Consider the following 15,392-nt stretch of genomic DNA (forward strand, 5'->3'; position numbering starts at 1 on the left):
GTGATCCGTAACGGAGAGCGCTTTAGACCACTCGGCCACTCGGGGCCCCAAGAAGTTGAGTAATGTGCTTTCTAATTATGGCAGCAATATCGGACGAAAGATCAGTATCATTTGTAAACGAAAGCCCTCCCAAAGGGACTGATGCTCTACTGTCTGAAAAGAATTGCCAGGAATTCAAGATAAGACCATTTCTTCTTTTTAACTGCTCAGTGTTAAAGCTATCTCTAAAGTTCTTGAGCAAAAAGATTTTCAAATTAGCCACTGTGGCAGCCGTACTGGATGCAGTAATAAGACTTTTGGTAAGAAAAAACAATTTTGACACGACCATATATTAAGGAGAATTAGTGACAGGATTTTCAATATGTTCATTGTGCCAGCTATGTTGGAGTAAATACTGTCACCATTTTCATTCAAGGCCAACTAGATATCATACTTAGTCTTTTGGTGAAAACCTGATGCCCATGTCTTTTCACAGGGTACATAGAGATTAGAGGAACTAAAATTTAATGATTTTTCGATGACCAATTTTCAGTTTTCAATGACTACTCACAGTATCAAGTGTTCTACTTCAGTTACTAATTTAAATACAAGAAACAAATACAAAAACAATACAGGAATAAATAAATGTAATAAAATATGAAAGGGAAATGGTATTTATATTAAAAAAAGTAATTGTAACTGGATGCAGGTGTTAACCATAACCACTGCTCTTTAGCTTCTATACTACCTCATCCAGCTGCAACTCCTGTGCTTTCACGTCAAAGATGCTGCCTGGATTTTACCTAATGGGGAGTAGGGTGTCATAATTGTCACAAAAAGAAGAGGAGGAGGAAACAGTAATATTTCAATATTTACCTAACATTTCAATATCCATCTTTCTCAAAGCGCCACAATGTTTTAGTAGTACGTGAATTCAAAATCTTTCCTGTACACAACTAATACATAGCTAAAATATTCTCTACATGCATGGGTTTAATATTAGGATCATTATTAATAGAAGTAAACTTGTTAAGTTGGGTTTGGTCCTAGGTTATTGGTATTCCTCTGGCATACTTGAGATATTCCAAGTTCTATATTATAATTTTAGTAACAGCTCTTCTAATTATAACTAACATTTTTATCTTGTAAATATTTAAAACTTTTTTCATTAGGTAAATAGTTTGTATGAGAAAATTCTAATTGTGACATGAGGTAAAGGTGAGTACAATATAAACTTGTTATTGGAAACATTATCCATTCATGCTTTAGGATATAATAGAATCAGCCGAATACATGTCAGATGAAACTATAATTATTTCTATAGCGAACAAATTTGCAGCAGAAGATGATTCTAACTGGAGTAACACAAGTGTTGAAAGTGATGCAGACGCAGATGTTGCACCCCCACCCCTCTGCACAGGAAGCAATCAAATATTTTGATATTGCCATAAGGTGGCTGGAGACCCAAAATGTTGACTACGCAAAGCTCATGCAGTTGAGAAATCTGAGGGATTTTGCTTGGCGGCAGAGAAACCAAGGAGTAACACACACAAACAAAAATTAACTGATTTTTTCAAAAAGTGAATTGATATTTGTCAAGCGTGGCACTTTAAATTTGTAGACCAGTTAAATATGTTAGGACTGATTAACCCTTGTTTTTTTTTGTTTTCCATTTTACTTCTATCGCATTCAAATCTATCTATCTATCTATCGTTCAATCGACACTGTTTCTCGAAAAGAGTCGATCTTTTGTATATAAAAAAAACGTCTAATTTGGATCAAACAATAAAACTAGAATGTACCCAATTCAACATAAAAATTAGTGACGTAGTACACAATGTGTGAAGTGGTACACATGTTAAGCGAACGGAAACCACGTGGAATAATGTTTTCGATGATCGCCTCAATATACTGTAATTTATCCTGAAATTAATGTTGTCCTATGAGAAAATAATAAAGTACACCATTATGAAGAGATATTTATTAACAGTTAATCTCAGAACGATTATAAAGTGAGTATTCAACAGTATAATCTGCCTACCTCCCCTTATTTTTCCGTTATGTCGTCAATCACTTTGTTGGTTTTGGGCTTATTCTATAGGTCCCTCGATAACTCGCGCCTCACTTATAGTGCGGTCGATGTTTCTGGATCCCGATGTGCGCGAGTTATCGAGGGAGTGGTGTATGTTGATTTTTTCTGAGCTTAATCTGTTCCTTACCCCTGTGTGAATATTTTTTTGCCCCTTTCACAGTCTGCTGTCTGAAGGGGCATATACATAGCGAGCTTAAGTCAAATGGAACAAGTTTAGAGGTACGAGATCAGCAGTTTTCTTGTTTACAAAAGGGAATTAGCAAACATGTCAAAATAGTAAACACTTTCTATAGTATCTTAACCTAAAATATATGTTGTAATATCCCAACATGTCATCAAGTGAATTAAAAATACAGTGAAAACATGTATCCGCAAGTTTTTTCTATTTAGAATAATTTGGTGGCAAATTGTCTGATTTTACATTAGAATTCACCTCGAATTGATTTACTCCAAAATAAAAACACAATCCAAATGAATCAAATAAAATAAATTTATGTTACTATTCTGTTTCAATTGCATGTGTTCTTGTACATCAAAACTGAGCAGTAAATTAAAATTGAGACAATACATATGAACCCTCCTAAAGAATAGAAAGGGGTTAGTCTGTGTTTACAAGTCCATAGGTTGGTGCTAACAATCTCAAAAATGAACAGTCCAAATGTTTTTACCTCTAAAGATGGTGAACAGATCTATCAAAATTACATATCTTGTGTTGGAAAGGTTATGAATTTGTTATATACTGGTCAAAAAGTTGACATACATTTGGAGAGTAACATATTTTTGAGCTTTGGAATGATGTCACTAACTATATGTACTACTTCTGTCATGTCAGCAATGTATCTTCTAGTTCTGATTAAATGCCTGACTCACTTAATTCAAAATTCAATTTCAGGCAAGGCACATCTAAAATTCTCAAAAATATCTTAAAACGTGTAAAAATGTATGCGTTGAGCATGTATTTGGCTGATTATGAGGATCAAATACGATTTAAACATTTCGCTTTGCCTTTACTCACCTTAGCACACTAAAATTATAATATGACCAGATAGCAAATTTCTGGGTTTTTCAATTGTATAAAAACCAATAAATCCATGTGTGACATTATCATGTGAACACTGGGTATGGTGCATCATGCCATCATCAGCCAGTATTTGCTGAACAAAAGCATCATCTAAAAGATTAAAAGTGCGGGGATTCAGCCATTAAGGGTTTTCTAGGTAGCCTGTATTTTAAACATGCATTTGTAAAACTCTTGATGCTAGGTTCATACAATGACATAATGCTTTTTCCAGGGCCCAATGTGCCAAGTAAACTTAATGAAGTGAAAGAATATGCATGTGCTAATTATGTCATCTCAGTGGGGTGCTATGCAAGGTATCTGATTATTTCCTATGAATTATGCTAACATATGACCAAATTAAAACTATACTTCCAATCATGACACAATGTAAAATAAATGACTCTAAAGTTAAATTTTCCATTATATTTTATTTTTTAATTAAATCCTGTAAAATTCAATGACCTAGGTGAAATATCAATGACATCAAGGCCTTGAATCGAGGTGTTCTTTTCTTTCTTGGTGACTTTCAATGATTTTAATGACTGTGTGGACCCCGTTTCATTTAGGGGAAGCAGCATACTGAATGTTCCACTGGCACCATTTTTATTAAATACCAAGCAGACACAATAAGAAGTCCTTTGGTGAAAACCTGATGTTGATATGACTTTCCATCTTGGTGAAGTAAGATAAGAATTTCAAGCTGGCTGCTGTGGTGGTCACACACTGGATATCAGATTAGCACAATTTTTAAGTTCAACCTGACACCATAAGAAGTCTTCTGGCGAAAAGCCCCATGCTGATATGACTTTCTGTTCAGGAGAAATAGCCAAAGATTTTAAAGATGGCTGCTGTGGTGGTCATACTGGATGTCATCTCAGCACCATTTTCATTTAGGTCAAACATTACATCATAAGAAGTCTTTTCATAAACTCATGTGTTGATATGAAAATCCATTCAGATGGAGTAGTGATAACAAGATTTTCAAGATGGACACTGTGATAGCCATATTGGATGTCAGACAGCACCATTATCGTTTAGGCATGATAAATATTCTGGTGAAAATGCAACACTGATATGATTTTCTGTTCAGCAATAACAAGATTTCAGCTGTGATAGCCATTCTGGATGTCCAAGTGGAAGCATTTTCATTCAGGACCAATCATAAGAACTATTTTAGTGAAAACCTCAAGCTGAAATGAGTAGTGATAACAAGATTTTAAAGACGGCTGTTGTACCAGCCATGATTAAGCCTGAGCAGTGCCATTTTCATTAGAACTAGCTAGACCTTTGGATGAATGTGTGCGTAAAGCTTACAGTAATCTTCCAAATCATTAAACACAAGTAGTGATAACAATCTTGTGCTAAAAGACAGATGAACGACGGTTGGCAAACAACAGACAAAACAAGATTTTCAAGGTGGCTAATGTGGAAGTGATAATGGATATCTGAGCAACACTATTTTTATTTAGGACCAACTAAACCTTGAGAAGAATGTGTGTGTACAGTTCCATGGCAATCTTCCAAGAAGTTCAAGAGGTATATTGATAATGAACTTTTGCAAATGGATGGATGTATCTTGGAAGATGGACATTTGACAGCAGACAACAGGCCATCACTCAATCTTTTTTGTCTATGACCAGCAGATTTAAAATTTAAAAGGCATTTATGACAGGGTATTCTCTGTCAAAATTTGCCAAAACTGGTCCAGCAGTTTCAGAGATGTTGAATAAATAGCAAATGTTCATCGATGATGGACAGTACATAATAGATTCTACAAATCACATGGTTGTACTATTAGAAACTAGGACTTAAAAGCCAAGTGAGTTAAAAATTATTTCAAGATCCTACTATTTAGACAAACGAAATCCAAAAGAAGCATACCATATATACTCTCTTATAAGTAGAGTCAACTGCAAACAGCAAAGATCTTGATCTGCTGTAGCATAACGTGCCTGCAGATCAGGGTCTATGTTGTTTGTTGTACTGATTACTACTATCAAATGTACATTATGTGATGGCAGATCTGGGTGTGTGCAGTCTGCAGCTGGACTCGTCTTATAAGCAAATATATACAGTATTTGAAAATCTTTTATGTAATTTGCAGGTGCAATAATGATCAGCATTTTGGAATGAAATTATTGAGAAGGCCTGCAATACATGAAATTATAAAATTAAATTTCAGACAATGAAGTGAAATATGCAATTAGTATGATCCTGTTACAGACATCATTGCCTATTGAAAAGTTATACTTATATATCTTCTGATACATATGGGTGCAAAACAGAAACAGAAGTATTGATTAAAACATACTTCTTGTTATATGTGCAATTGTGAAACAATAAAAGCGTTTAAAAAAATGTCAATTTATTCATTCACTTTATGCAAATTCATATACTCAGCATTGATAAAAGCAGGGACTGATTCCAATTCTTACTATTTCGGGTAGGATTCATGCCATCTAAAGATGAGGCTTTCAATCAACTGTGTAAACGCAAACAGCTGTTTTTATTTTTAACATGGCAAGTCTCAATGCATTTAATGTTTATAGAAGACAGGTTGCAAACACTGTTATGACAATTTATGTTTCTAGCTAAAGTTTTGGTTACTCCACTAAAATTCAGTATTTAAAGTGTTCTGTAAAAAAAAATATATCACCTGTTAGATAAATAATCAATACCAACGTATTAAAAAAAAGTGATCTGTTTAAGGCAGGCATTGACTGTATTTCAGTCAACTGTCAACTTTTAAAAAAATTACTAAAACAAGAATAAAACATGGTAGGGTTACGAAAATTTTATGTTACCTACTACTGAATTAATTTCATGAAATCCCCAAGGAAACTTATCACGTCTTCAGGTAGAAACTTATTGATATTCACAAGCTTCATAATAAAAGATGGCAGGTCTGGGAGTAGGGGTGGGTGCCTACATGTTTAAAAAATATTTCATCACTTATTGGAAAAACACTATGGACTAACCGGTCTGTCAAGACATGTATATAACATTATCTAGACATGTACATAACAAGATCAGGTGTCTTTGATTGAATGGTAAATTATTCCCCTATGGTTTTAGTGGTGCCATTCCAAGCTTTGCCCTGAGTTCATTGGCTTGCTGAATATCCATATCAATATCTTTATCATGGTGACCTCTGTCTCTATGACGATGACCTCTATCATGATCCTTATCTCTGTGCCTGTCTCGCCTGTGCTTATCATCATCACCACCACGATCTCTGTCACGTTCATGCTCACGTTTTTTCTTGCTTTTTCGTCTGCAAAATAAGTACGTAGGAATTACATTTCTCCTCCCAAAAAAAGGACTCATTAAAGAATGAATCTGTTATTTCATGTTCTCATTTCTGCTTGAATTTTCATCAACAAAATAAATAAAAAGCTAATACAACATAAAAAAACTAAGGCTCCTAATAACTTGGAAATTATTACTATTTTGTTAGCTATTCAATTTTCAAGACTTACTGTAAAGACTAAGACTAGACTCCTGTCTAATTATGGATGAAGAGTACCTTCATAACAGAGATTACATGATGATTACTGGGATTTGATTTAAGTGCCTAACATTAATATAAAAGAAATTATGCTATGTCCTGATTCCTCTGTTAAACACACAAAAATACAATAAGTGTGACTATTTTGGATAGTTTAAAAAATCCTAATGCAACACACATTACAAGGTTTGTACAATAATATTCCCTAATTCTAGACCAAGTATTCATAAAATTCCTCAACTTGACTGCACAGTGAAACTAAACTTTTAATATTCAATTCACAATACAACATACATCTTAAAGTTGAAAATTATGTATTTTTTGAATGTTTCTGAACACAGCTGCTTATTTTACCAAGGAACAACATACTTCATAAGCTGCACTCCTAGTCTTTGATGAGTGCCAGGTCAGATGATAATATTAACAACAACGAATATAGATCATTTTCATCACATACAGGTGTGACATAAATATTGTTAGAACATGACATCCTACTCTCAATTATATTTGCATATTTGTAAAACAAATGTGCCCACACTGCAGGCCAGACAAAGCATATCAATAATTTGGATGATAGTTGGCTTAAATGTGAAATCTATCTGCAGAAGACACTCAAGGAACCAACAATTTTTGCCTTTTAAGGACTGAACTACATGTGCTCCACAGTACACAGTTCTAACAATAGAATAACATGCCAGAAGCCAACAGCATTCTAACCAGACTGGCTTTGAAAAACCTCACACAAATTTATGCTCATTGAAAGCTTTTACATTCAATATTGTCTTTACTGTGTGCTTCTCAAATATAAAATGATAAAGAGCAACATTCTTGCTTGTATATACATCAAGTGGTGAGTTGAAAATCTATGATCATGGCCATCACTTTGCAGGTTATTTTGGCTTGTTTTATTCATAAAAGTTTTTCATGATTACGGACTAGATCTTGTGATAAATTTAATCCTCAAAAATCAAGCCAATAGTCTAGATTCTATCTGTAAAGACAGCAGCAGCCATTTACATTTTGGGGAAATCTGCATGTGATCTTTTCTCTGTCAATTTAGGATTCCAATTCTCATGTCCTCTTCAGTCTGAATGTCAATTTATGCTCATCTAATACAGAAGCATGTGCTATAATGTTACAAAAAGTATCTTTCTACAAAAGGGGGTATTCCCAACAGGTATAAACTGATCTTGTAAATGGTGGTTGTTTATGAACAGCATATGGAAGTGTTTGCATGGCGATATGACTGGGGTATCTAAACACACATTTAAATACTGTACTGGCACAGATATCATTGTATGCGGGAAAGGGTTAAGTGATCTGCTAATAATTGGTTTCATATATGTTGTCTCTTAAGAGGTATCGTTTATATTCAGGTGTCTACTACAGCAGGTTTTAATATGGGCAAAAATAAGTAAGGCTTGATAACTGTGATTATCAAAAGGATTTTGTTTGATTTGATGATCTTGGTTTCCTAATAGATGGCAAAACTTACGTCGTTAACTGAGAATAGTAGTTTATGTTATCTCTATTTTTCTCAACTGTAAATAAAAGTAATGTAGGCCTGCCTTTGCAAAACGTCTCATGATAGCAAGCAAAAGAGAATAAGTAAATGAATGATGATTTTTCTATTGCTATTCACAAAACTCTCCCTTTGATGCAAAGTAACTGTTGATGTAAACCATACCTTTTATAGATAGCATGATTTCAAAACATATTTTCACCAACAAAATGTTTGCTATATTTTGTGTAAATGTCTTTAATACCTCTCTTCATCATCTTCTCTTGGTCTTTTATCTGAAACACAAAAGAATTAAACATGAGGGTTAGATGATAAAACAGGTTGAATATGGCATCAAAAAGGGGACTTATGTCACAAACTAAAATACACCAAAAGAATTTTTACAATTGTTTTCATTTTTATCAAATAACATAACAAAATTGTGTTAATTTTTATAAAATAAAATAAAGTACAATTATAACTATTTAGACAAACATACTTATGTGCTCTTTCCATTATGAAATTAATTATAAGATGAAGTTAGAAAATTAAAGTCTACAAGAGCTTTAAAAAATCTAGAAGTCTCACCAAAAATACTTGCAAACCAACGCCAACATTTGAAAACGAAGCAAAATATCGCACATTATCTGCTTTGCATTAGCTTATTATTTGAGTAATTCAGAGCTTCTGGAGTCAGAGTTTGGCCTGGAAACCAGCTACTTGTAAACAAGAAGAAATAAACCAGAACAAAAAAGTTTGGGACTGCATGTTGAGCCCATGAGTATTGCTGTAAAACATGACCCTGACCAAAGGTCAAAATGTTTAGTGAGTGTCACAATGAATTATTAACATCACACTGACTCACCCAAAGTGTGAAGACACTTCATCAAAGGTTTTAGAAAATATAAGGAAATGAAACAGCATGAACCAAAACCTTAATACAAATTTTCAACAATTGTAATTTGAAACGCCAAGAAAGTATTTCATAGAATAAATTGTCTTAGCTTTACAATGATTGTTGCCAAATATGACAAGAATCTATCAAGTGGTTTAGGAAATAAAAGCAATGGAAAAAACATGAACTAAAATCTTAACATAAAATCTCTGTGAATGTGACCTCAGTAGAAAGGGGTGAGAGAGTATATTGTTAAATTAATTGTCTTAGCATCATAATGATCAATGCCAAATATGATGAGAATGTATTAATGAGTCTAGGAAATACATGCAAATGATAAAGCTGAACTAAGATCTTAAAAACTGCAAACAATGACACTGGAAAAATGACTGTCTGACTTCTCACGAACGAAAGCATGAAAAAGAGAAATGTAATACTGATATCTATACATGCTATAAACATTTTAAATTGCAAATCAAAATATATTAAAAGGACCTTTTCGAGGCTCATGGAGAAATAAAACCCCAAAACAAACTTATACCTCTCTCATGTTTCCTGTCTCTGTCTCTTTTCTTTCCTCTATCTCTGTCTCTGTAAGTCAAGACATAAATACATTTAAAAAAACTGTGATTCATATATTTTCATCAGTATAAAAATTTTGTGATTCTGTGAAAGAATTCATTTTCCTTGGTACTTAAATTTATGGATTCATAAAAGGAGTTCTACTGTTTCCAAGAAATACATTTTCTTTGGTACTTAAATTTGTGGATTTGTGAAGGAGCTGTACTGTATCAAAAGAATACTTTTTCTTTAGTACTTAAATTTGTGAATTCATAAAGGAGTTCTACTGTTTCCAAGAAATACATTTTCTTTGGCACATAAATTTGTGAATTCATGAAGGAATTCTATTTTCCACAGAATTATTAGTCCTGGGTCTTTAACTACATGGTCTGTAGCATTGAGATTCCATAAAAAGAGGTACCCCACAAAAAATAGTGATTTCACAGTACCAGTGTACAATCAGTATCAATGTTCAACTGTATTCTAGTACAGAACAAGATTAAATTACTGTCATCTATTTTGTATAAAACTGTACATGGGGAGTGTAGATAGTAGTAAGAAATGTTCTACTGAGCAAAATTAATAAACCTTAAAATGTGAAATAAATATACGAATTCACAGAAAACAAACATTCCTGTCGATGATCATTTTTGGCTTTTGTTCTAATTATTGTAAGAAAAATATGATAGTTTCTAGAACAGAAAAATTACATAGAAAAAATGTAGTTAATGGGTAAATTTAGATTGCTTCTCTGTTTCCGTTTGCATTAAAAAACAATTGTGGCATTGATATTTTGCTAATGGGTGGGAAGCAGATCATACTAATGCAAACTACTAATTAAAATGCAAACTATGTAACTATGTATTACCTTACAAAATCCATTTGTACAAGGAGATATCGCTGCTCTTTACCTTATTCAATTAGTTACACATTTCCTGAAATTTACTGATATCTTCAGTATGATAAATCTGAATGTTTCCCAGTCTGGATGTGGAGCATTGTTTATACCTGTTTGTGAAGTGTGTCAGGGGAGGTAACCCGACTGTCAATAAATAGAACAGCTGGTGATGAACTATATACTGGGGTTTTATAAAGTGCATAATATTCATATTACAATCAAGTTCCTTTGCTACAAAATAAGATTTAAAAAAGTATCAATAATAAGTGGAAAAAAGCTTAATATACCACTTTTTACAAAGCTTTCAAAGCAACAGTCCCTGCACACAGAACCTCAAGTCCAATTTCTTGTCTGTGACTTTCAACTTTTTTAAACTGGCATCATAATTTTGTCTGTTGAATTTATAAATTTTAAAAGTTATACTCCTAGTCTCTTAATGAATGCAAGGACTGATTTGAACAAGAGGAACAAGTGCACCTGAAATCACTCACCTGGCTGACATCCGTCTATGAGTCAAATGCAAGAACAGATGGCCAAGTAATCTGGGTCAGTAAGAAGCCTTCTATTGAAATTTCTCCCAATGCTGCTAATGGCATGCATTATGAAAACAACTGTTTCAAGGTTTCTCTAGCTTTTCTTTCTTGATCCTTATTTGATGGTACAAAGCATCCTTTCATCCAATACTGAAAGGTCTCTATGCCAGGATATTTAATGTCAAAGTTAGTCAAATTCTATTCAGTGGCTTTTCTTCAACAAAAGTTGTATAAACGTTTTTTAATTTTAATAATGGCAATGATATTTGATGGCAGTACATGATTTGTATAAATCTGAAAATGCATTCAAGCTAGGACACATTATGTCAAACTTGATACAAGTGTGTTGAGACTTCCTCTTTTAAGAAGTTATTAAAAATTGTTCTATTTTTTGAAACAGCAACCACATTTACTGGCAGATTGGCATCTTTTATACACATTTAAAAGCCCTTCATGGTTTTAATAAAATCTTATCAAATTCTGCTGAATGGTCTTTTTGCAAAGTTGTAAGTTGTTTAAAATATTTTATATTATTTTTAATGTCATCCATCTTAGTTGACCAATCAGCATAATTTGTATAAATCTGAAACCCCTTAATACCAGAATGCTTTCTTGGTCTATTTCTATTGTGCAATTTCTTAAATAAAGTTCTCTTAATTTTGGGCGGTCTTATTTCTGGTAATGGCAGTGATATTTAATTGCATATTGGCATTAATTGTATTATCTGAAAGCTCTTTATGCCAAGATGCTTTCTTTAAAATTTGGTTAAATTCTGTTGAGCAGCTTTTTGCCTGAATTTATTTAAATATTTTTTTCTATTTTTAGTAACAGTGGCCATTTTTGATGGTGGATTGACACCACTTGTAGAAAAAAAGATCTATATGCTAGGATTTCTGTCAAACATGATCAATTTCTGACCAGTAGAACTCAAATGCAGATAACTTTAGGTCAAAATATGACATCATAAGAATTCTTTCAGTGAAACCCAATGTTGATTTGACCTTCCATTCAGGACAAGTAGGGATAATAAGATTTTCAAGATGGCGACTGTGGCAGCCATCTTGGATGTCCAAGAACAAACATTTTCATTATGACCAGCTAATCATGGGATGAATGTGTGTGTAAAGTTTAGTGACAATCCTCCAAGTAGTTAAGGAGGCGTAGTGGTAACAAACTTGTATTAACAGACAGACATAACCTCTTCTAGATTCTGACCAGCAGAATTCAAATGTATATAATTTTATGTCAAAATATAGATGAGACATTAATATTGTTGATAAAATCTGGGGCAGGACCTCCTGTTTTCAAAATGCTACCAAAACCTCTAATACAATGTGCTTCATCCTAATGTTCATTGAGGATAGATCTACCTCCTGTGAGGAGAGTGACCTCTGTCATGCCGGCGGTGTGGTGAGGGACTCTTTTCTGGCTTGTCCTGTTCTTTGTGCCCCCTTTTCTTTTCTGGATTGTTTTGAATGTTTTGAAATTCCTGAAATTGACATGAACAACCACAAATTTAATACATTAATTTTTAATTTATACCTGGTTATGGAAATAAATATTTTGTACTCTTTTTATATTTTCTTAGTTTTTGGCAGATAGAAAGGAAATAAACTTAATAAATTTGGAAAGTAAAAGAAGCCAAACTAGTATCCAAGCTGACTGGCAGCACAGGCAGTAAAACTATAACAGAACCCATGACCCAGCCAAAGTTACTGAGGTAACGCAATCAATGGCTAAACATAAATAATGGGGGTGGCTGTTATGGTGTCAATGCTCTTAATCACTGCCCCATCCCCCCCCCACTTGTGTAAACGTAATATTCCATCTTTGCTGTCAGGATAAAGCCAATAGAGTGCAGAAAAGTTTATTTCTGAAGAAACCATTACAGTCACTTCTTTATATTAAAAAGGCAACAAAGCTTTTTCAGAGATCAGATATAGCAATTAAAAATCTTGAGCCCCTCATCTTTATTACTATGACCATGAACAAGTATTCTCTTTATCTTTAATAAGTGTCCAATCCTTCTCCATTGTTTTTGTAAATCCGACTTATCCATTGAAAGGAAAAGATAGTGAAAACTCTCAGAATCAAACCCTCAATATACTGGAATCCTGTCAAGATCAAAATTATTCTGGGGTCCCAAATTTGTCCTTCTTTAATATCATCATTGTTCCATTAAACGAAAACCATCTATTTCAAAAACAGAAACAAATTTTAATCCCAAGTTTCAATTTTACATTTCAATCTCCTCCCCAAAAACTGAAATTCAATTAAAACTTGGAAATGTATTTTAGCTGCTAAATTCATGACACATGCTGGTCCAGACTATTTATGGTTAGCATAATGTAGTAGATTTGTCTGTAAGAAAGGCACAGGAAGTTAAAATAATACCTGACATGTATGCTGACAAAGATGAGTTCCAACAAAAGACTATGAGTAAATTATTAATAACTAAATGATTGTAGATAAACTATTTAAGATCATGTTTCTCTGCTTCTTATATAATTGTAATTTATGCTCTTCTTCTGCATAAATGATCTACTCAATGTTTGTCTGTTTAATTATGCACCCAGGTTTATTAACTAAGCATGTGGTGTAGCTTTGGAGTTTTCATGATGGAGACCAACAAACCAATATTCTAAAGTCAGATTCATTCAAAAGATGTAATAGCAGAAAATCATTACATACATGTCTTTAAGTAGCCAAGACTCTCGTTTGTCTTGACTTGCATGTCAAGATGTCATAATGACTAGTTAAGTGTTGAAAGACTGAACTACCCCTACGTGGTAAAATTAGTTTGATTAATGAGTACACATCTGTGCTAAAACCTGTGTTGGAGAAAGCAAAAGAATTTGGTCAAACAAAATTATAATTATGTGGAGTATTTAAACATTATTGATTATCATTCATAACTCTAATGGACTTAAAGGTATGCAAGTAAAGTTATGCAACTATCTCGTTCCTTAAATATTTCTTGAGATGAATACTGTATTTTTATGTGGAGCAACTGTATTAATGTCATGGTGTGAGTCTTCAGTAGAAGAATAAAGCATTGATCAGCTCAGCTAATTTTTCATTAAATGTTAAAAACTAAACAGCCTTCTTAACTTGTGCATTCTTAAACATACACAGATGTTCTATCATGATGACATTTTTCTATCTCATCACATAAGTGCTTATAAAATCCTTCAGATACATTTTTACTACTAACCTGGTTCTGTAGCTGGTAAAAAAATTGTCACAAAAGGCAAAAGCCATATTGACTAGAACCAGAATACAAACACAAACGATATGGGAAGTAGTCACCATCCTTATGGCAGAGATGCTCTAGATCTTCATCCATAGCACTGACCTGCATTCATCTTAACTAAAAACTTGACTTCTAAACTCAGCTCTCCCCATTTTCTTGTACTACCACCTTCACACCCATCCCTTATTGGCCCTAATTACATGGGTGGAGTGCTCATTGCCCAATCTCCCTCCTCTGATTCTGTGCCTGTTATATTCTTTGTTTATGACTATCACCTACCTCTGACTGAATGACTCCTTAATAATAGCCCTACCTTTTTGTCCCTTGCCCTTGCCTTTCCAAAATTTCACCCAATTTCCCCACCTTTTTTCTCCCGACAAGTTTGGGCAATAATTACCATATCCTCTATTTCTTCTTCTGATTCCATGTCCTCCAGATCTTCATCAAGAGCACTGACTCGTGCATCCAGCTGGTTGGATTCCTCCAAGATACCCCTCTTCTGCAATAGTATACATCAAGACATTTTGTTAGTCATGAACTGCTAAATGTCATTTGGAGGGCTCTCCGCAAACTTGTAAAGTTTCAAATCCTTGGTCTTTATTTATTCTAAGAATGCTTGTAAATGAGTTTTGTATTCCACACAAACAGCTTATTACTCTATATTTTTCAAGGACCTATGCACGTTTTGTCAAAGCTGATCAAATCCCATTGCCTGACATCCCAGATCATTCACTTTCATAGTTAGAAAAGTAAACATTTTCAAGTCTCTAGTCCGGGACTAGTTCTTTTTCCTGTTTTTAAAACAACTTGGGTAAGTGCTAATTTTCATGCTTTCAAGACCTTATCTACCTTAACAGGGCCATTCATGGCTTCCATGTATAGTGAATTCCTGAATATACCTGTCTCCATTCATGTCCTGTGATGCTGGGCTAAGTGACCAAATTTTTGGCTAATTAGAACACAGCAAACCAAAAAAATCTGGTATGATTAATTGGCAGTAATTTAAATGGCCCTGTTACACTGCTGTTTACTAAACAGTGATATTCACAAATGGATCACTCACCGATTTAAATCCAGAATGTTAACGCTATGAAAGTAATAAAAGGCATTTT

The 15,392-nt window shown here is 33.6% G+C and overlaps 1 protein-coding gene across 1 annotated transcript in view; it reads right to left on the reverse strand.

Moving 5' to 3' along the window:
• Positions 1-1,945: 1,945 nt before the first annotated feature.
• Positions 1,946-15,392, reverse strand: part of LOC149806499 (pre-mRNA-splicing factor 38A-like) — a 30,044-nt gene continuing 16,597 nt past the window's right edge. Inside the window, exons 5-9 of the mRNA XM_089953906.1 lie at positions 14,678-14,779; positions 12,398-12,516; positions 9,577-9,626; positions 8,406-8,436; positions 1,946-6,405 (exon numbers count right to left, since the gene is read on the reverse strand). Coding sequence (XP_089810032.1) covers positions 6,195-6,405; positions 8,406-8,436; positions 9,577-9,626; positions 12,398-12,516; positions 14,678-14,779 — 513 coding nt within the window. The 3' untranslated portion in view covers positions 1,946-6,194. The remainder of the gene's footprint in view (positions 6,406-8,405; positions 8,437-9,576; positions 9,627-12,397; positions 12,517-14,677; positions 14,780-15,392) is intronic.

This window comes from Sinohyriopsis cumingii, chromosome 1, assembly GCF_028554795.1.
Source record: "Sinohyriopsis cumingii isolate HCF-2022 chromosome 1, ASM2855479v2, whole genome shotgun sequence".
NCBI lineage: Eukaryota > Metazoa > Mollusca > Bivalvia > Unionida > Unionidae > Sinohyriopsis > Sinohyriopsis cumingii.